The following is a 22,704-nucleotide window of genomic DNA, read 5'->3' on the forward strand; positions in this document are numbered from 1 at the left end:
GGCAGTTGAAGACCCCATCCGCTGGAGTCTGTAAATCGTGACATAGGCAAAATGGGGCCACATACCTGTTTTAAAAAACATAAATTAGTCTCACCAGCCGATCTTCATTAAAAATCATCATTTTATTTATTAGGGCGTGAATCTATTTGCTATCGAAGATAGTGCAACGGAGTATGTTAATAATAAAATAATAATATTTTCCCATTCATATAGCGCTAAGAACCGTGAGGTATCTAAGCGGTGCTTATTAACCACGGTGTGTGGTGCTCATTTATCGACCACGGAAGGAGGAAAGGCTGAGTTTGGCCTTGTCGGGATTCGAACTTGCATTAGCAAGCTGTGCACGGATGTCAAAGCGAGCGTTGTACTCGCTGTGCCATTTGACAGGCTACAGTGAAGTGGCACAGCGAGTAGAGCGCTTGACCGCCTATAGACCGTTTACATTATTTGTATTAACCCACCCTGTGTCGTCTGCCTTTTTCAGAGCTTTCTAACCAACAGGGGATCAATTCGGCGGTGATAGTGCGCGGTAGAAAACATTATGCCACTTTCAACGAACAAGTTCAACTTGAGCGGTCTTTAATGCTACGCTATTGTAATTATATTTGGTATAAAATAATCAGAAGGGTTACTTACAGTACAATTGCAATTTCCAATGTCTACGAGTGGTGCAGTCCCAAAATACAACTCTGCGTGTGCCAAAGATCTTTCTCATAGCGATATAATATATAAAAGTGGTTTCGTTTCAGAAATTTCATCCTTATCTTCTCTTACATTTTAGCAACACTCCTTCAAGAGAAGTCTTTCATCACAATCTCTGTCTGTCAAGGTCAAAACACAATACAACCTTATAGTCCGCTTCGTGAGCCTCTCCGGGGCCCGAGAAAAAAAATGGAAGCAGCTGACCTTCACTGTGAACTAGCATAAATTCTTACTTTGCAACATTCTGTGTAAAGCCATCTGTAGACGTTGTTTTTTGCACGCCATGTTTGTATATTTTTTGCGTGATATTAAAAAAAGTTTGTTTAAAGGACGTTATGGTTTTAAGTACAGCCGAAAGACCCCTGAAAATCACAAGTTATGGTAAGCTATGAAAAATAACTCGCGCCACCACCGTGCACTGCTAAGACTAACCCAGGACATCAAAGATGACATCGCAAATGTCATTGATGAAATCACTGATGACATCACATGTGTATGTACTTTTCATGGAATTTGTGTACTAGGGATTTCTATTATAATGTTGCGAAAAAAGTGTCAAGGATATTGCAATAAATATCATACCGTTATTAGTGCTTTGAACGATGCATTGATATAAATAGCATTGTATTATGGGATTCTATCTAGTATACTGAGCTACTAATGGAGAAACATAGCATTGTGTGCAGAGTACAAGATGAAAGTATAATATTTGTAATGTTAATATGTTGAATAATGAAATGATAATTGTCCTGAAATGTTCGAAAATTCACAAAATGGGGGTGTTCTGAGGACGTTATTCGTATTGTGTGATTGCTTAGCTGTATGCAGTGAGGGAATGGCACAGAGAGTAAAGTGGACGCCGTTCGCGGACACCGCGGCTGTTCGTGGACAGGGCATGCTACATCCGGGTTTTTCCAGGAAATCCAACATGGAAAGAAGACTGTACGGATCAGCCGTTCAGATGTCGAGGTTGTGGATTTGTGTTGAAAGAGACTGTGTGTGGTGAAGATGGCAGAAGTGGAGAAAGTCAGGGTGTTGGTGCTCGGAGATATGTTTGTGCATGGTTTACAGCAGTACGCTGAATGCAGGCATGTTGCAAAGAACTTTGATGTGAAAGGAGTGGAGGTGGTGTGGAGCACTGTGCCTGTGCCTGATTGCAATGTATAGGGAATTGTACAAGTTTGTGAGGATATGGCCACGATGCACAGTCCGCATGTGGTAGTTTTGCACTATGGTGCTTTCCATTTGGGCAACGTCAGTGCCCCTACTTTGTTGGCTGATTTGGAACGCTTGGTTCAAGCCGTAATGAAGATTCTTCCAAATGTGAAAGTACTTTTTTCTGGATTACTACCTAGGGCAATATGGGACAATAGTTCAGTTTTTTGTCCTCAGCAAAACATTGCTATGTGTGTCATCAACCGAGGCATGTGTGCCTTCATGCTTAGAGCTGGTATGTTCTTCTGTAACAATGAGAATATTGATGCCAGTAATGCTGTTAATTTTAAAGAAGATGGCATTTCTTTATCTTTTACGGGAAATGCCTTTCTATTTTGGAATGTAATGGTTGCTTTGGAGAAGGTTATGTAAAGATATTAGGAGTAAAGTAAGAAAAAAAAACAAGAAAAAAAATACAAAATAACAGGTGTCTGTCAAGCATCTGTAAAAAAAAAAAAAAAAAAGGCTCTTTTCAGAGCCAACTTCAAAGGGGAAATGGGGCACAATATTTAAATTTACATTCACCACGCTCAGATTTTCTATGTGTCTGCGGACATATGGCGGTAGTCCGCGGACATGAAAATCACTACGAGGGGGTTAGTATGGTCTATGTTACATGTATATGAAGTCGGGATATTATGGTTAAATTGTGCTACTAAAAACCTATGAAATTCAGTGAAAAAACTTTGTTAAAGGGACGTTATGGTTAAGTTGCGCTACTAAAAACCTATGAAATTCAGTGAAAAAACTTTGTTAAAGGGATGTTATGGTTCAAAGTAAAACCGAAAAACCCCTGAAATTTGGCAGTTATGGTAAGATAAGCAACCATAACTCACGCCGCCTGCGTGCACTGCTAACACTAACACCCAGGACATCAAAGATGACATCACAAATGTCATTGATGACATCACTGATGACATCACATGTGCATTTACCTTTCATGAAAAGTCTGTACAAGGGATTCTAAGTGTAATGTTAATAAAAAAAGTGTCAAAGATTATTGGAATAAATATCAAGTGCTAATCAGTGCATTAAGCTATGCATTGATATAAATAGCATTCTATTATTAACTTCAATCCAGTATACTAAGGTACTCATTTAGAAACATAGGCATTCTGTGCAGCATACATGATGGAGGTGCAATATTCATAAGCTTGCCATGTTGAATATTGAAATAACTGTTTTCATATTAGAGTTTTGCGTACAGTGAAACTTGTGATAAGTAGGTAATAAAACCCACTTACTACATAATTGCATTATTATACACAAATCACAAAGAGACAACACCACATACAAATATGAATATATACAAGGGAATTGAAGTAGGAAAAAGAAACAGCAATAGTAGCAGAAAGTGTTCATAACCTAACTGATTACCTTTATGGAGAGAAATGATTGCTCTGTTTCAAAGCTGTTACTTACCCTATCTATATATATCACATGATGTGTCTGGACCCTAAGGAAAATAGTGTGAGTACAACATATAAAAATATGAGCATATACAGGGAAAGTACAGTAATAAAAAAACATCAAAAGTATCAGAAAGTGCTGATAAATCTACAGATAATTTTAATGCACAAAAAGGATTGCTGTCTTTCAAGGTTGTGACTTCTCCTATGTATATGTTTCATATAATATGACTGGACCATAAGGGAATTATTCTAAGAACATACTTGAAGGATAAGTCTACGAATATAGTAATTTACAATTTTTAGTTCCTGACTGTTACTGCAGAAAATCATGTGGCCTAGATATGTCAGGAAAGGAAAAAAGGGAGAGTCAGACATGTGATGTCATCAGTGATGCCATCAATGACATTTGTGATGTCATCTTTGATGTCCTGGGTGTTAGTGTTAGCAGTGCACGGTGGCGGCGCGAGTTATGGTTGCTTATCTTACCATATCTGCCGAATTTCTGGGGGTTTTCGGTTTTACTTTGAACCATAACGTCCCTTTAACAAAGTTTTTTCACTGAATATATATATATATATATATATATATATATATATATATATATATATATATATATATATGCCCAGCACCTCTCTTCAAAGGATGTGCTGTAATCCCAACCCCATTCATCACCGCATTCATAAATGCCTCCTTCTCAACAAGCACAGTGTCAGCCAGCCTTAAGGAAGCCTAGGTCCTTGCCTTCCTAAAGAAAAACTCACTAGACCATGCTATTCCCACCAACTACAGGCCATTCACAAATGTCCCCTTCCTACAAAAAATCCTTGATAAGGCAGTGTACCTGCAAGTTCAGCATTTCCTAGAATCAAATCACATCCTAGGAATGTGGCAATCCGGTTTCCGCCCCGGCATGGCACTGTCAGCCCTGCTCGACCTGCACAAATAAGCTGGATGAAATCAGGAATGAGGGGAAGTCAGCACTTCTCCTCCTCCTAGATCTATCTGCTGCATTTCACCTGGTCGACCACAAAATATTATGCCACCTCGGCCAACTTCTCCCCTAAGGCCACTGCCTGGATCACATCCTTTCTGAAAGGCCGAGTCATGAGGGTATTCTCAGAATGCCAACACCTTACCATCCCCCATCCCATGTGGGCTGCCACGGTGGGCATGCACATCCCCAACCTCGTACAACATCTTCACAAGGCCCCTCTTCAACATCCTAGATTCCCTCAGCATAGCCTACTCCAACTATGCTGATTATACTCAAATCCTGCTACCACTCTCAGGCAGTTATGCAAATGACCCAACACCCTCAACAATAACTACTCCCTGATAGTCATGAATGGCAGCTAACCATCTGTGTCTCAACAGCGAAAAAATAAAAATCCTGCTAGTCGGTACACCCATAGCGCTAAGAAATCTCAATGAACAATACACTGCCTTCAAGATTGATAACATCTCAATCCCCGCCTCAGCATCAGTAAAAACACTAGGGGGATGTACCTTTACGCCTCCCTCACCACGTCCTGCCAAGTGAACGCCCTTGCGTCATCCGTAGCCTATGCCACAAAGGTATTAAATGCTGCCAGACCCTTCCTCTCAAAAAGCAGTTGCCTTACTATTGCTCGAGCAATCATTGGTTCGAGGATTGATTAATGCAATATCCTCTTCACAGGCACCTCCTCCAGAAATATCCACAAACTCCAAGTAATTCAAAATAACACCCTATGAGCAGCCCTGAATATCCCCAAAAGAGAGGCTCATTGGCTGCCCATCCAAAACCGCATCACCTTCAAAACCCTGGCCATCACCCACAAGTGCCTTTCCAACACAGTACCCCCCACCTTTCGCAGAAAATAGCCAAAGCTCAGTCAACAAGACCCACAAGGAGACAATACACTGACCGCCTACTCCTCCCGAAAGTTAAACAAGTCAAAGCCGGCGCCTCCAGTTTCCCATACATTGTAGCTTAATAATTGAAGTCCCCAACCCCCTTGATTAGAGCAGAGAAATCATATTGGATATTCCGAAAAGCGCTTAAAACACAGCTGTTCTCTTATTCTGAAACACCTTCTGCACCTTGACCACCTTGCTCACCTCAGTAAATGTGCTATATGTCTGAAAACCTTATGCAATTCACACATACCTGTAACAGTGCTCCCTTGAACAAAATGTATTGTGTGCTTTGACGCTAATGCAAATCACATGTACCTGCAATAGCGCCTCTATGCCTCCGGGCTGTTTGCGCGCTTTACAAATAATATAAATATATTTCTGGAGCATGTGGATCTGTTAGATCACATGCTCTGCATGTACCGACATCTAGTGGAAGTTGCCGATTATTACAAGATTTGTTTTTGAAACTCAAACTGACGTCGACAGGGCGTGATTAGTAATACTATCCCTAGTGTGACGTGTACTGTACCCATGGTCGTTCACGCATCGTGGTCCCTCAGATTTTTTATTTCTGCCATCGAAGTTGGTCGCACAAGCGGAGTTCTCTTCTAGTTTGATGCCTTGATTATCTCAAGTTACATTGGTAGAATTTCTTCCTTTCCTTTATTGTTCACCTCACTGCACGACTGCTCATCCACTCAACGGCTCCTGACGCACACCCACAGCATCGACAACTGATCGATCGACATCCAAACGGCTTATGAGCCTCTTCGGGCTTCGGCCCAGAACAGTAGGGAGAGAGGGCTGAGGTTCTCTATACTGACTCCTTTTAGAGAATGTTTATCCTATTATCCCCTTTCTTCTTATTTCGCCCAACTGCCCTGTTCATGCATAATGGACAAAAATCCATTTTAATTTTGTCCCTCCTGCCGTCGTAAATTTCTGTGGAAAGGCACGCACTGCGTGTGAAACCACTGTCTATCGAGGGATCATGCCAAAAAGCACTGTAAATCTTGTCAGCTTTTCTGTCCGAAAACCCTAAAATATCGACGGACGAAACGCTGGCCCGCTCACGCTATGCAGGCCGAAGCTTCCATAGACATGACGGGTGACTCCAGCGAGGGCAGTTACGGGGTAATGAGTGACGCTGAGGGTGATCAGGATCCATCTGGACCCCAAGTGCAGACCCCCTTCTCCGAGAAGCAGGCCGGGCGGTCCTGTGATGGAGAGGACACCAGGCGGCCATGGCACACATAAGCATAAGCACGCTAAGGACATACCCCACAGCTGATACTCGAAGACACAGTCAAGCTTCGAGGCCCATGTGGTAACTGGGGATAAAGCCTCAGGTTCCTCACTGTCCTCTGGGCCATCGCTCACGCTTTCGCCTATTGGCAGCTCCCGAAAACCAAAAGAAAAGGTTGGTTCGGACACCGCATATGAAAAGTCCTTCCTTTCGTGCACCAAAAAACAGGCATCAAAAGGCATCTTGGCATCTCCCAGAAAAGTGCTGAAAGTACAAGCGCTAATTCAAAACCACATCAGCGCCTCTTTTCTAAAGGAAAGGTCACCAAAAAAACACAACATTTCAATGCCATTAACCCAGAGGCCACCCAGACATAGTCTTCTACTCCCTTAGACGCCCTCTCTGGGGTTATGCACCACAAAGACACCTTCTCACAAAAACCACCCCTACAAAAGATGTTACCCCTTCCCAGGGCCCAATCATCTCGGGCTTCCCGCCAGAATGTCGGTTTACACCAAAATAATTTAATAAGCTCTTAGGGCCAATGTCCTGTTTTGTGGACTTTATGGACCGGTGCCCAGATCAGTTAATAGTACTCAAAGATGCCTCGCAGCCAGGGGCATCAGCAGTGCCATCCCCTGCCAAGAAATCCCGCCTTGAGTCACAGCCCAGCACCTCTGCTCTGGGCACTCCCGGCCACAGCACCCCAAGACAGCTCTCAATATCAAGACCCATTGCAACACCCAAATTATTATGACCAAGCAGGGTCTCGGGGAGATCTCCATAGCCAGGATCAAGACCAGTACTATGATTATGACAACATTTATGTAGTACAATTACTCGACCATCAGGACCCGCAGGTTGCAGACTTGCCAGTTGACAACCAGCTACAGTATAACAAATTCTTACTAAAGGCGGCTCAACATTGACACTGAGAAGACACAAGCCGATAAGGACTTTGTGGAAAAAATCCTGGGGGACAAAAAGGCAGCCACTCAATTCATACCTATCTTCCAATCAAAACAGAGACTTATTCAACCATCCCTCTTAACGCCTAGTCTTACAAGACCAGTCAATGCAAGAATAGAAAAGTTGTTCAGGCCTGCACCCACTGACACCCCCTTTACATTAGGGGCCAGCTGAAACAGGATTATCTGGTAGTTTCTACCACCAGAAAGTGGGCAGGCACTCCCCTGGCGTCGGCAGAATCCCCGCCAGACAAGGAGAGTAAAAGATTTATACATTTGGGAGAAAGGTAGCTTCCTCTTCAGCTTACCAAACAAGAATTGCGAACAATACAACTTTATCTAGTTACGGCTGCCACAAGTGGGACAAGCTTGAACAACTACAGGCTGTCCCAGAACCAGTACAGGCCCAACTGCTTAAAGCTGTTTCAGAATGCAATCGAGTCTCAATCTGCATCCTGCAAAACAGCCTTGATGCGGCGGACAACGCGGGATGCATCATAGCCGAAGGGACCCTCAACCCCTTTAGTGCCAAGGACGAGTATGCTCATTATTTTTACATAGACTTGAATAATAGCTTGGCAGTCAAGGGGTTTAAGCGGCATGCCTGGCTTAGGCAGTCAGGATTTAAGCTCGAGACCCAAGCAACCCTCCTGAACATGCCAATAGAACTGTCCTATTCGGTAAGGCCATGGAGGACGCCCTAAGAAGTGCCAAGGACGAGTATGACACTCTTAAATCCCTTCGGCAGCTGACTAACATACCTTATTCCCAACGAGTTTTCCCCAAACTCGAAGAGAGTTTTGGGCCAGAGTGGACAACCGCCCTAGGGCTACTCTCGGGGAGGACAGTCCTCGTCCTGGAACCAGTCTCAAAGCCAAGGTTCCTCGTCTAGCTTGTAAAACAGGGAATAAAAGAGGCAGAACCTCACCTGGGAGAGGCTCAGCCCCTCCCAACCAATGACACGCCGTTTCAGGTCCCCTCCCATGCCACTCCAGTAGGAGGACGAATCACTCAATTCACCCACGCATGGAAGGCGATAACATCGGACAAGTGGGTGTTGTCCACCGTGGCAGGCGGGTACTGCATCGAGTTGCTTCACAAATCACCTCACCGCCCGCCAAGACAAAAGAAACTAACAGCAGAAGAAACAGCATACTGTTAGAGGAGATAAAGGCGCGGCTGGAAAATAACGCAATAGAGGTCCTCCCTGCGAACCAGGTAAACAAGGCTATCTATTCAACGTACTTCCTTGTGCCAAAAAAGACCTTACCATTTGCCCAGTACTAAATCTGCACCCCACAAACAAGTATGTCAAACCACAGAAGGTTTGCATGACCACGCTTCAGGAGGTAATTCCACTCCTGAAACAGGGGAATACATGGCGACATTGGACATGAAAGATGCATACTTTCATATTTCAATGCACCCTGCACACTGAAAATACCTGCATTTTAAGATGGCAGGAGTACACTACCAGTTGAAATACTCCCATTTGGCATCGCCTCCACACCAAATGTGTTCACCAAGGTGCTCGCAGTAGTGGCAGAACACCTGCGCAGAAAGTCCATCCCTGTATACCCTTATCTGGACGACTAGCTGATCACCGGAGAATCTCTTCAAATTTGCAGACTAAATACGCGAAAAACTATAGACCACCTTTTCAATTTGGGTTTCTCAATCAATGAGAAGAAATCAAGTCTAATCCCCAGCCAAACAAAACAATTTCTGCGGGTTATTCTAGACTCATTGGAGGAGCTAGCATTTCCTTCAAGCGAGAGAGTTCTAAACATGCTGCTGCAGGTACCTCAATACAAGGTCGGTCGCCAGATAACAGTACGCAAAGCAATGCGCTTGCTAGGGATGATGGCCTCTTGCATTTACCTAGCTCCTCACACGCGCCTGCGCATGCGTCCAATGCAGGAATGGTTAACGAAACAGTGGTCTTGGGCAAGCGGACTGTGGGACAATCTAGTGGTTGTTTCGCTAACCCTGGTTCAGGCTCTTCGCTGGGGGTCCAAGGACAACCTGTTAAAGGAATGCCCTTTTGCGCTCCGGCAGCCCAAGCGATCCTAACTACAGACGCCTCACTTCCCGGTTGGGGGGCACACTACTTCCCCCACACAACCCACGGACAGTGGACTCTCGCTACTGTCCAAAGACATATCAACTTCCTGGAGCTCTTGGCAGTCCTCAAGGCTCTTCAAGCTTTTCAGCAACATCTCCAGGGTCAGACAGTGCAGGTCCTCACAGACTGCCCCACGGCCATGTTTTAGCTGAAAAATCAGTCACACTCTCTCTAAGTCTGTCCAGACTATTCCAGAAGATATGAAGGTGGGCACTCGAGAAACATGTTTCTAACATCCCAACAGGTTCCAGGGGAACTCAATTATCTGGCAGACACGTTGAGCAGACACCCTCTACCAGAAGAACATGAGTGGCAACTCGACAGAGAAATCCTAGACGGAATATTTTCACTATGGGGTCACCCCGCACTAGACTTGTTCGCCACAAAGCGAAACGCTCAATGCCCAGACTTGGCGTCCAGGTTTACCCAGCCAGGGTCCAAGGGGAACGCCCTGTGGATGAATTGGTCAGGGAAATTTGCTTACGCTTTTCTCCTGACACCACTCCTGAGCAGGATAGTGCACAAGATGCACCAGGAACAAGTAACGCTAATCCTGGTTGCTTCTATGTGGGTGAGACAGCCTTGGTTTCCACATCTGCTCAAACTGGCAATGTGTGACCCGATCAAGCTCCCGTGCACATAAAACATGTTGAAACAACACAAGGGGGCATCCCTCCACCCATGCCCACAATCAATGATCCTGGCAGCTTGGATCCTGAAGTCATAGAGTTTGGCCACTTAAACCTTCCACAAAGGTGTATGGATATCCTCAAGGAGGCACGAAAATCCAACACCAGGCACTGTTATTTTAATAAGTGGAAAAGATTTGTGATATGGTGCACATCACATTCACTAAACCCATTAGAATGTTTCCCAGCTAACATTCTACATTACATGCTTAACTTTCTAGACTCCGGCCTAGTATTCAATTCCTTAAAGGTACATCTGGCAGCCCTATCGGCTTACACCACTTTACAACACAAGGTGTCGTGGTGGAAAGTCCCTGTCATCAAGGCATTCATGGAATGGGTAAAGAGCCTATACCCCCCAATTTCTAACCCTCCCATGGGTTGAGATATCAGTGTTGTGCTCTCCAAGGTCATGGAGCCACCCTTCGAGCCTATGCACAAGGTCAGCCTAAAACATCTCAACTGTAAAACTGCATTCCTGGTAGCCGTCACCTCCATAAAACGAGTCAGTGAGCTACCAGCTTTATCGGTACAAGACCCCTTTTTCATCATACACAAGGACAAGGTTGTCCTCAGAACACATCCTAGGATTTCACCTAAGTTAATTTCAAGGTTCCATGTAAACCAGTCCATAGAACCTCCCACCTTCTTTCAGAATCCTTCAAACTCGGAAGAAACAGGCCTCAATACACTTGATGTACGGAGGGCAGTCTTGCACTATGTGAACAAAACAAAACCCTTAATAGCGCCTGGTAGAGAGGGCGATCACATATTGAAGGGCGCCATCTCCAGATGGATAGTCGGATGCATACAACTCTGCTATTCCCTATCCAAAAAGGTGCTACCTTTTACACCAAGGGCACACTCTACCAGAGGTACAGGGTCTGCCTTAGCTGTCAATGCAAACTTCACTCTAGACACCATTTGCAAAGTTGCTACATGGAGTTCCATCGTTACGTTCACACACCATTACTGCATTGACACACATTCTAAAGCAGATTCACAGATGGGACAAGCAGTCCTAAAAAATCTCTTTGCCGCTGTACCTTCTAAATTCCCACCTCCTTCTCCAGATACTGCTCACTAACCTATGCAGAGCATGTGATCTAAGTAGATCTGCAAGCTCCAGAAGAGATGCATTACTCACCGTAATCTTATTTCTGGTACTTGTATCTGCTTAGATTCACATGCGCCCAACCTTCCTCTCCTACTGGAGTAGAAGGCACAAAGATGTTTTGTGGGGTTCTCTGTTCTGCTTTACAACATCTGTACTCACGCTATTCGTCATGCAACCTCATGTCAGAAACAAACAATCTGAGGGACCATGGGTACAGTACACGTCACACTAGGGATAGTATTACTAATCACACCCTGTCGACATCTGTTTTCAAATTTGAAAACAAATCTTGTAATACTCCAAGACTTCCACTAGATGTCAGACTATGCAGAGCATGTGAATCTAAGCAGATAGAAGCACAAGAAATACGATTATGGTAAGTAATGTATCATGTATTCACTGAAAAAACCTTCGTTAAGGTGCAGTTGAGGTGTGCAGATTTAACAAAACAAAACCCTTGAAATTGTATGGGAAGCATGATCAGCTTAACTCGGCACACTCCCATTGATGTCCCCCACAATGCCATTTTGAATGTCATTGTGATTCCCTTCTCTTATAATATGTATGTATTCATGGGCTTTGCAACAGGAACGCTCCAAGTTAAGCTGTTCATAACTTCTCACATCCGCTGAATTTCAAGGGTTTTGTTGCGTTTAATCCACACATATTAACTGCACCTTAACTAAGTTTTTTTCAGTGAATTTCAAGGGTTATGTTAAAACAGTTATTTTACAGGCCACTAGCAATGGCCAGTGACCATGGCCTTCGACGTGTCCACTGTACATGTTCCTCCAATATGTTTCTTTTGGACCCACTAGGTGGCCATGACCGTCGGGCTCACTCGCTAGGGCCCTCAGCTCTAGCCAGTGAGCAGGGCCTTCAACAGTGCCCACTGTAAGTTTTAAAACACTACTTTTATTTCCTGCTCACTATCCATGACCCTTGCTTTTGGCCGTGGCCCCTTTACATGTTGCCCAAATAGCTTTCTTCCAGTCCCACAAACCATGACCTTTGGCCGTGGCCACACTAGATATTGCTCCAATAGGTTTCCTAAACGGGGCCACTAACCATGGCCTTCAGCCTTGACCACACCATTAGATTTTTTTTGGGCACACTTGCCTTGGCCTTCGGCTATGGCCAGTAGCCACAGCATTTGGATGTGTCCACTCTCCATATTGCGCCATTTGTTTCCATAAAGTATCCCAGTAGCCATAGTCTTCGGCCACACGAATTAACCGCCATCTCACTGTAGCTGTAACATTCCACTTTCTTTTGTTTTAATCACATTTGTTTTACTTTTTATTTATTTTTTAAAAGCTTTCCCATAACCGCGGTGATTAAATACCCCAGATAATAGTAATGTACTACAAATAACCTTGGTTAATCATAAAATAACCATGGTTATTCATGTGACACACTATCATTCCCCATTCCGTTTTCTATTAAGTCCTGGTTATGCAAAAATAATCATGGTTATGAGAAAACTTTCAAGTTCTGAACTTGGTTCCCAGCCCCCAGTTTCACATGGTGTCCCTTTTCCCCTTCCCCACCTCTAGCTTGCTGCCATCTCATCCCTTTTCCTCTTCCAAATGGCATTCTTTCTACTTTTTGTTTTTGGCTAACCCGGCTTATTTCGGATATACACACTTTTTGCCGAACATAGTTCTATAAGGATTTATATATTTGAGTGACACTATGGTATGCGTATTTTTCAAGTTAGATTTATAAAGCACAATATTGAAAGCCAGACGTGGGGGTGAGGAGGGGAAATGATGAGAAGGCAAGTAAGTCATTAGTATTTGCCCACAATGTGACAAGAGAGCTTGCAATCCTGGACACAGGTGCGATATTTTTCCCCTGATTGTGGTTGCTTTTCAGAGCACCAGTAAAGGACACGTGGGTGAAGGGCGTAACTTTTTTCAGATGGTGGACACAAACCCTTGGGTTTTTTAGGTTGGCAAGCTTGCTCAAGTATTTGGCTACCACGATTTTACTCAGGTTGTCCTGTTCCCAGTGCAGACGCGTACTCACAGGACCACAAGCACTTGTTTCGGATTGGGGTTTTGTTTTCCATTAAATATTTCACGACAGATTGCTGGGTTTTAAAGCTGAGCACCTTTTATACTTCTCCAGCATATTTTTGGTAACATTTCCAATAACAAAACCCTTGAAATTCAAGGAAAAATACTTTAGTGGCAGAGACGTTAAGGTGAGAACCTAATACCACAAAACCCTGGATATTCAGCTAAAGCCACCTTAACTTTACGCCCCTGTTGCGCAGACTATGACCACAATGAGAACATCACAGATCACATCCCTGATGACATCACTAATTACATTACAACAGTAACGGGCATTAACCATGGCCTTCAGCCATGGCCAGTGTGCATGGTAAACTATATTTACACACATGAATGGGTACTAGTCATGGCCTTTAGTTCTGGACAGTGGTCCCAACTTTCACCCATGTACACTGAATATTTTAAAACGCCAACAAGCTACCAACCATAGATTTTGGCCTTTACCAGTGGATGCAGCTTTCAACAAAGTCCACTGTATATCATATAGAATAGGAACTAGCCATGGACTTTAGCACAATACTGGCCAGTGGCCACAATATTTGACTGTGCCCACTATTTATTGTAACATACAAATGGACCACTAGCCATGGCCTTTGACCTTGATCAGTTTGTACATCTTTTGGCCATGTCCACTATACATTTTAAAATAATAAAATGTAATAAGCAATGGTCTTCGGCCATGCCCACTGTGCATTACACAACACTAACCAGCCACTAGTTATGGCCTTTGAACGTGCCCACTTTATATGATATACACTAACCAGCCACTAGCCATGGTTTTCAACACAATACTAGCCAATGGCCACGGCCTTTGGCTGTGCCGACTGTATATTCTGACATATTAATGGGCACTAGCTATGGTCTTCGACCATGCCCACTGACTACAGCTTTCAACGTTGCCCACTGTATATTTTAAAATAGTGACGGGCTACAAGGCATTGCTTTTAACCACGCACGTTGGTATTTTTGAACACTAACCAACCACTAGCTATGGCCTTTGGTGCTGGCCAGTGACCCCAGCCTTTGTCATGGCCAAATCCACGGCCTAAATTGTTATTAAGGTAATCAAAGCTTTCATGAGCTACATTATAAATTATGTTATGTCTAATTCCATTATTCATGTAATTAATTTTATACAATGCAATTATTGTTGTCACCAGTGATGGCATCAGTGATGTGATTTGTAATGTCATCAGTGTTCCCATACAACATGTAATTAGTGATGTCATCAGTGATGTGATCTGTGATGTCATCATTGCGGTCATAGTCTGCAACAGTGGGCATGATGTTAAGGTGACTTTAGCTGAATTACCAGGGTTTTGCTGCATTAAGTTCTTACCTTAACGTCCCTGTAACTAAAGCTTTTTATACATATACATACAAAGAAAATGACCTCGCGTTTCAGGTAAAAGGGTTTTTAAAACATTGATGGAGTTGGTGTGGGGATGACAATATCGTAACTTGCTCTTTTTTCCTTGTTGGGTATTCTCTGTTCTTCTGATGTTTGATGACAAAAAAGTTAAATTAAAGAAAAAGATTGTGTCTCTGCAACTTTGGAAAATGTACAAATATGTGCACTTTTATTCTAATGTCTTGGCAGGGATCGAGCTTCATTCGTTGCATCAAGCCCAATCTAAAAATGACCAGTCACCATTTTGAAGGTGCTCAAATTCTATCTCAGCTTCAGTGCTCAGGTAATAAACATTTGTATGCTGTTTATGTTGTCACATAAATTAAAAGACAGACTCAGTACATTAAAATATACTGTCTATATATTTCATTCCAGCCACCATATTACTTAGCTGATTTGAAGTTCACTGCTGGCCCCCTCCTGCCACAAAGGCTCTTACTGTAAAAATCGTCTTCAGTGTGTTTTTAATATTTGTTTACAGAGCGCAGATGTAACCTTTTTAGCTAAATATTGCTCTTTATTACTATTTCAGCCACTTTACCAGTTGACTATGTAACCTGATGTAGATGTTTCATACTAAATTGTCTAATGGGACTGTTAGCTGCGTTGGCCTTTGTGGAAGGACCCCAGATAGCTTAGATTATTTAGGAGGTCCGTAGACTGTGTTTGATTAACTTACATTGTTTTGACCACAGTGTATCATGTTGATTATCAAGGATATTTGCAAATAAGGTACAAGCACAGACCAGCTTTCATTTATATATTCTGCCTGCCGAAAAGTGTATGTTTACGATTCTTTTTTTAGATGTGGCTGAAGTCTGACAAATATGTTGTCCTAGCACTAACAAAACAAATAATGAGATTAGGACTTAGTTTTGGCAAAAACCATTTTCGCAATGATAGCAGAAGATAGCCATGTTTTCCATTGTGTTCGCTTCCATTCAGGATTCCTAACACCGGGGTGGGAAGGCAGATGTAGGAAGTGAATCATTGCCCTTCCCCCCTGTGGCTGGCAGCCTTCTCCTGCCTTCCCTGACTGAGTGAGCTCTCCTGCTACCATCCCATCTATGCCGCTTAGTTCACTTTTTTCTTCCTTAACCAATGGGAATCTAGGCAGTGGATTTATGGGTAGGAAAGGAGGACTGAAAAGGTCATTATTTCATCTGCAGTTCAATATGCCTCTTTCTGAGTCGGATGCATTAGTTTACATGTCATGTGGGAAATGCCTAGTCAGTGAGGCAAAGTGAACTCTTGGATAAGTAAGTGTGTGCTTGTGGGGACAGGCCCCTTAAACACCTTATCGCAAGCAGGCCCATCACCTGAGGAACGAGAGCACGTGTTGTACGTAAAGCAAGTTTATTGTACTGTTATCCAGGGAGCAGTTAGATGGTGCTCTAGAACCAAACTAACCCAAGTGTCAACAAGACCACATCAGTTGATATCTTATATCCATTTTTGCAACAGTTAAAACACTCCCAGTCAGCCCTACAGATAAGGGGTGTATCAGCCACTTTTACACCCTAAAAATTGGCAAATAGTCCCAAAAAATAAAAATGGGGAGTAAAAGTACGCCCAACTAAAAATAGGAAAAGGACATGTAGAATCATGTGCCCCTGCTTTCACCCTCACAGCTCCATGGATATGTTTGGACCAGTAGTACACATAGGGGTCGATTCATGGAGCAAACGTGCGCCGAAAATCCCAGCGCAAGCAGGCGCAAGGTAGCGCAAGCACGAGAAACGCAGCGCACGCGTATGTGTGCGATGCAAGGAAGATGCTGCGCGTGTTTCCCGCTGTCCGTGCGCCCAATCCAGCCATGGCGCACGCAGGCATACACGGCGTGCGCTACGCGCACAGCAAAAGCACACATAATAGCGCGGCGCACACAACCAAAGTGGGCGGAACAGTGGGCGTAACACGCGGTATGGGGAATTACACGTGAAAAAGAAGGCGTAACTGGGGAAGTACTGCAGGGAACTACACGGAACGCCCACACGCACGCGAACAACCCGTATTCATGGATTCGAATACGGGAAACCCGCGCACGGCAAAAGACGCACACAGGCGTCAACGCGTCCGCCACACGAAGGCAGGCGGAAGCGTCCCCGCGCACAGTATAAAAGTGCGCGCAAACAACAAACACGTATATACAGCTACGATGAATGCCCCATTTGTCGCAGCACTGATCGTGGGACACCGCAGGAGGAGGAGAATAGCCAGGGCACGCATTTACGCACCACGGACAAGCCTTTTTGGGATGCTGAAGACCAGGTCTATGGCAGGTATAGGTTTCCACCCCACATCATCCTAGACCTGGTCAGGGAGTGGGAAGATGACCTTACATCCCCCACCCTTTGCTCCCAAGCATTGAGCCCCTTGGAGAAGCTGCTCAATGTCCTGCATTTTTTGGCCACTGGGTCATTTCAGCGGACTACTGCCATAGTGGGGGGGGTCTCACAGGCCACGCAGTCACGCTGCCTACACCAGGTACTGGCAATCATGACAGCGCGCCCCTCAGTCCGCAGGCACATATACATGCCCAGAACACCCGCAGAAAGGCAGGCCGTTGTCCTGGATTTTTTCAGGGTGGCACACTTCCCCAAAGTGCTCGGTGCCATAGATTGCACCCATGTGGCCCTACGTCCACCTAGGGCCACTGAGCACATCTACCGAAACCGCAAGCACTGGCATTCCATCAATGTACAGGTGGTATGCGATGCAAAGGGAATCATCACCTCTGTCTATGCAAACTACCCTGGCTCCACCCATGACAGTTTCATATACAGAATGTCCGCCCTGAGCCGGGCCCTGGAAGCTGGGCAGCATGGCGACACATGGCTCCTAGGTGAGTACAATTGCCCTTGCACATGCATGCATGTCACACACACACACACAAATAAACAAACCCCAATAATCACAACCATTTACACCTCCCCAGGGGACAGTGCCTACCCTCTGAGCAACCACATGATGACGCCAATCCGGAACCCCACACACCACCCCAGGTAAGATACAACGCCGCCCATATTGCAACCAGGGCCATAGTGGAGCGCACATTCGGAGTGCTCAAGTCACATTTCCGCTCCCTTGACCGCTCTGGCGGGCAGCTACTCTATGCACCACCAGTAGTGTGCAGGATCATTGTGGCAGCATGTGTCCTGCATAATGTTGCAACACGGCAGGGCGTCCCGGTGGACATGGTGGTGCCCCCACATCCCCAACCACAGGCGCTGCCCATGGGAGGGGACAGGGCACGTGGCGAGGAAGCCCAGACCCAGCTTGTGGCCACATTTTTCACCTAAACTCCCACCCCTGTGGAGTGCACACAGGCCTGGCACATGACAGGTGACAATCGATGATGACAAAGAGACAGTCAACTGTCACAACCCTACCACCCTGAGATAGTTGCCATGGAAGTGCCACATTGTCTGCATCCCTAGCTACTTAAACACAAGCTATCCTTTGTGACCAAAAGGCACACATATGACATGACATGATATGGCCTATACACAAGTATTTCAAGGTGCGATGAGGCAGGGAGGGGGGAACAAGGGAAGACAGACAACGGTACTACTAGGCCAGGTGTCATTTAGATTGTGCAAGTGCAGGGGTAGGGGGAAGGGAAAAGTGCAAGGGGAAGGGGGGGGGGAGTGCAGTACAGGGTAAGTAGACCAAAAAACAAATACATAGGCCAGCTGGTGGCAACTGCAAAGGTAAGTGCAGACGAGTGCTGGGAAGGGGGGGCTGTAGGGATAGAGAGACAGTACCGCAGTGCAGGGGTTGCCAGGGAGGCAGTGCAAGTGGAGAGTGGCTGGGCCAGGGACCGAGGTCGGTGAGAGTGGCCCAGTTGCAGATCCAGTGCAGTTCCAGTGATGAATTTTGCAAGGGAGAGGCAGAGAGAAAGCAGAAGCAAAGAGGAAGGTCTTGAGGTGCTTCCCGAACTGGAGATGGTTCTCCTCAAGTTCCAGTGAGGCAGGAAGGCTGTTCCAGAGGGAGGGCCCTGCCGCGGAGAGAGATCTACCCCCAGCTAGTTGCTTTGAGAAGCGGATGACCCTGACATGCAAGGTGTGAATCACACACACTTGCAAAACAGGCCATGGCCATCACTGTTATGTCACTCAAACCCTCCCAAACCACAACATGACATGGCAAGCAATACCCATACACCAACACAGTAACAATAAGGTACACATTGCCATGTCCAAAATGTACAGTGACATCAGACAATGATGCCTGACCTGGAATCAGATGAAATGACTGACCAACAACCTCCCACCCAAAATAAGTCATTTCCAAATGCATTACAAGAGTTGTAGACGTAACATAACAATGAATGCCTGTCTACATGCACATTGTGCATTGCAAAATCAACACTGCAGCTTCTGTGTGCTGTGTCCTACTCCTGCAACACACTGCTCAGCGCACAGCACAGTGAACAGTCATTGTGTGTGATGCACACCCTGAGCATCACATCTAAGCGACAGACCACATCAAAAAGCAAGTTAGGCATGTACAGGATCCATAATTGGTCACAGAACATGTGCTGCAGGGACACAGTGGGCACCAGAAGGCAAACCGTGTACACGTGGATATGCAAGGGTGGTAGTACATGTAGTGCATCAGAGTGCAAGTGTGTGGGTCAGCAAGGACATGCACTCAACATATGCATGTGCAATCAAGTGACCATCAGTGTTCTCTACACATCACATGCGAACATTCACCATGTGTACACCCCAGCATGTCAAACCACAACTATCCCCTCGCACCTGAAAGGTAAACACAACACATGAACAGGCATTGATCAGCAGAACACAACATGTACATAGGATACCACCATTACAATGTCAGGGTTCCCATCACACTGCAGGGCAAGGCAACTATCAACAACAACCCCACCCCCCTCACAAATGACCATGACCCACTGAACAACTGCACCTGGATCATGGAGCCTTCAACCCTCAATTCTACCTGTCCACAGGATCACCTTTACCCTTCGTCACCATCTCCCACCTTGTGTGTAAAAAGGTGGCTGCACCCTCAGAATCCACACTCATTTCCAAAATCACAAAATCCAAGGCATAAAAACAGACCAGAACACCCTCCAGTAGATGACTTGACGTAGCAGTACCTTACAAAGGCCAAGTACTACCACAATGATGCAACAACCAAGGTAGCACAGTAAAACAATGTCACAACAGGATGTGAACCATGTGTGGTACATAACATAGAATGATGCACCATGAACGGATGTGTACTGTCACAGGTCCCGTGTACAGGCGCGGGAGTGTCACGAAACAACCACCCCCACCGTGTCCCGGGTGCCTGCAAGGTCAAACTCACACAGGCCCCTGAGACCCTGGTGGGGAAGGAGGTTCAGGGATATGCAGTCGGGACAGGTGTTGGCACACTGGATAACTGGAATGAGTGGCAGGAGAGGGGAGAAGGAATGACACATGAAAGTAGGGAATGTACGAAAATGTACTACCTGCATGAACACATGCACAATCCAAACAAACTTGGACATCATTGTCATGGCCTTCTGTAGTCCAGGCTTAGGAGTGGCACGAACCAACCACCCCCTCTAGGGTTTTGGCGCCTGCAAGTTTGGGGCTTACACAGGCATCCGCAACCCCAGCGGGGAAATAGGGTTAGGGAACGTTGCTTGGATAGGTACAGGAAGCAGGAACACCGGGTAGAGGGTACAGGGTTCAAAATTGCATAGGATTCCGGGTGATTAGGGGGAAAAAAAACATACCAAATTGAATTACACATACATCCATGCATTAGTGCACCCCCCAGCAAGCCTATGCAGAGCAGTTTGAAAGAAAAACAACAAGACGCTTAACTCTGGTCTTGAGTGCTGGCCTCCTGCCTGCACACTCTCGGGTCCGGTTACAGGAGCACTGCAATGCTGCAAAGAGAGCCACAGTCAACAACCTGTTCGTGCCAATTACACAAAAACACACCACCAAACATGCCCCATAGAAACAAACTACTCTACAAACAGACAATCTGGTGTAGATGCTTCGTACCGATATATAACATTACCCCTGTGATGGGTCATACACAGTCAATGCAGTAAGTGAGCCGCCGGAGGGTGCGTGGCAAATGGAACACCAATGTGTCACAATTCACACAACATGCAATGTTCCCTGGGTAAGCAGACATACCCATATAGCAAGCCATGACGTCAGAGCAAGTTGTGTACCACCATGACCGAAACAAAGTTGGCAGTGCATTTATCATAATGTACATGAAAATGAAATGCACTGCACCCGAGTATGTCCCTGTGAGCTGCCCCTTTCCATGTCTCGGAAGGCTACATGGTTGATACAAGTGCCTCGATGGACCTTGGTGTACCGGAGGGTATGTGCCACTGCCCCTGCAGGTGTCCCAGACAACCTTACAATCAACAGCCATCAGTCCACCAACACATCTGAGCTGCATTGTGTGCTTCAACACCAATATTCGTCCAAGCTCACCCTCAGTGCTGTGACTAAGCCTGCATGTGCAACTCGCCTGGTGCAAGCTTTGCTGTGCTGTGGCCCCCCTGTGCTGCTCACCTTGCCTGGAGTTACTTGGAACACGTCAGCAGTACTAGGATGTAGGTCTGCAATCCCTGTGCCTCTGCTTGTGCACACATGTGCATGTGGGCACCAACAAACGTGTCCAGAATTGCGTCGTCCAATGGGCCATGTCTGCTGGCAAAGGTGCTCTGGAGGCTCATCCCCCTGCAGAAAGGGCATGAAACACATGATTAATGCTTCAAAGTCATCTGTGTGCGTCTCTTCAGGCATCTCATTACTTGACAATGTCAGAGAGTCACATCATAAATCACACCATCAGTCCGTCTTTCACATCCATAGTGTGGAACACCATCTACAGCATGAATTGCAACAAGCATGTGTACAGTAAAGATAAGAAACATACTACACAATGCATAGCAATGAATGTACACATTAATCATGAAACACCCCATCTAGCAAAAGCTGAACAGTGGACAATAACACCAAAATCATCCCCACTAGGGGTGTAAACACAAGTCACACAGCACCAGACATGCCACAGATATGACAGTCCAAAGCCCCTGTGTAAAAGGTTGTGACACCGAACCATCCTTGCGAGCCCATGGATAAGGGAGGCAGGAGTGGCATATGTGAGCCAAGGACCCCAGGCAGCAAACACATACACAAGACAAGCCTGAAGGGCCCAGCTGGAATAGACAGTGGATGCCTTCAAAAGCCACAAAGCACTGCACCGTCACATGAAAGCACAATAGACAAGCAATTTTAAACTATATTAACTAATTACACTAACTATGGAAAACCTACATTACCTAATTAAACTAACTATCAAACAGAAACTTAACTAACCAAACTAAAAGAAAAATCAAAAATGACCACATACGACCCGGGGGTGAGGGCAGGCACCCAGGAGGGGGGAGGTACAGGGTGTTGCTCAACATCCACATGCGATGATGCTGAGCCAAAAAAAAACCTCCATGGGCTCAACGCCTGCACAGCCCGACCTATGTGGGAGATAGATGGTCGTCCGAGTCTGGCTCATCCTGTAAAGGAGAACGTGGCACAGTAGTCTGGCCACGCCTAGCCGCAACTTGCCCCTCGTCGGCAGCAAGTCTGCCGGACGGGTGAGCCTGGTTCTGTGTGGCGATGTGACGTAGGTCTGCATGCAGAACCTCACGTGATACACGTGCTTCCTCTTGCAAGGTAGCACGTGTAACACGGAGTTCCTCCTGCAAGGCCTGGCTGGACAACCGCTGCACCTCCCGGCAAGCCTGTAGCTCAGCCGAGATGGTACGCTCAAGCTGTGCAAACCTCT

General features: G+C 45.6%; 1 protein-coding gene across 8 annotated transcripts in view; it reads left to right on the forward strand.

The window, feature by feature from the left end:
* MYO6 (myosin VI) overlaps positions 1–22,704 on the forward strand; it is a 1,279,197-nt gene that overhangs the window by 903,745 nt on the left and 352,748 nt on the right. For all 8 annotated transcript variants that reach the window (XM_069606282.1, XM_069606276.1, XM_069606277.1 and 5 more), the window contains exon 20: positions 15,055–15,148. In XM_069606282.1, coding sequence (XP_069462383.1) covers positions 15,055–15,148 — 94 coding nt within the window. The remainder of the gene's footprint in view (positions 1–15,054; positions 15,149–22,704) is intronic.

The sequence above is a fragment of the Ambystoma mexicanum genome, chromosome 4p, assembly GCF_040938575.1.
Source record: "Ambystoma mexicanum isolate Mex_15411 chromosome 4p, UKY_AmexF1_1, whole genome shotgun sequence".
Lineage (NCBI taxonomy): Eukaryota > Metazoa > Chordata > Amphibia > Caudata > Ambystomatidae > Ambystoma > Ambystoma mexicanum.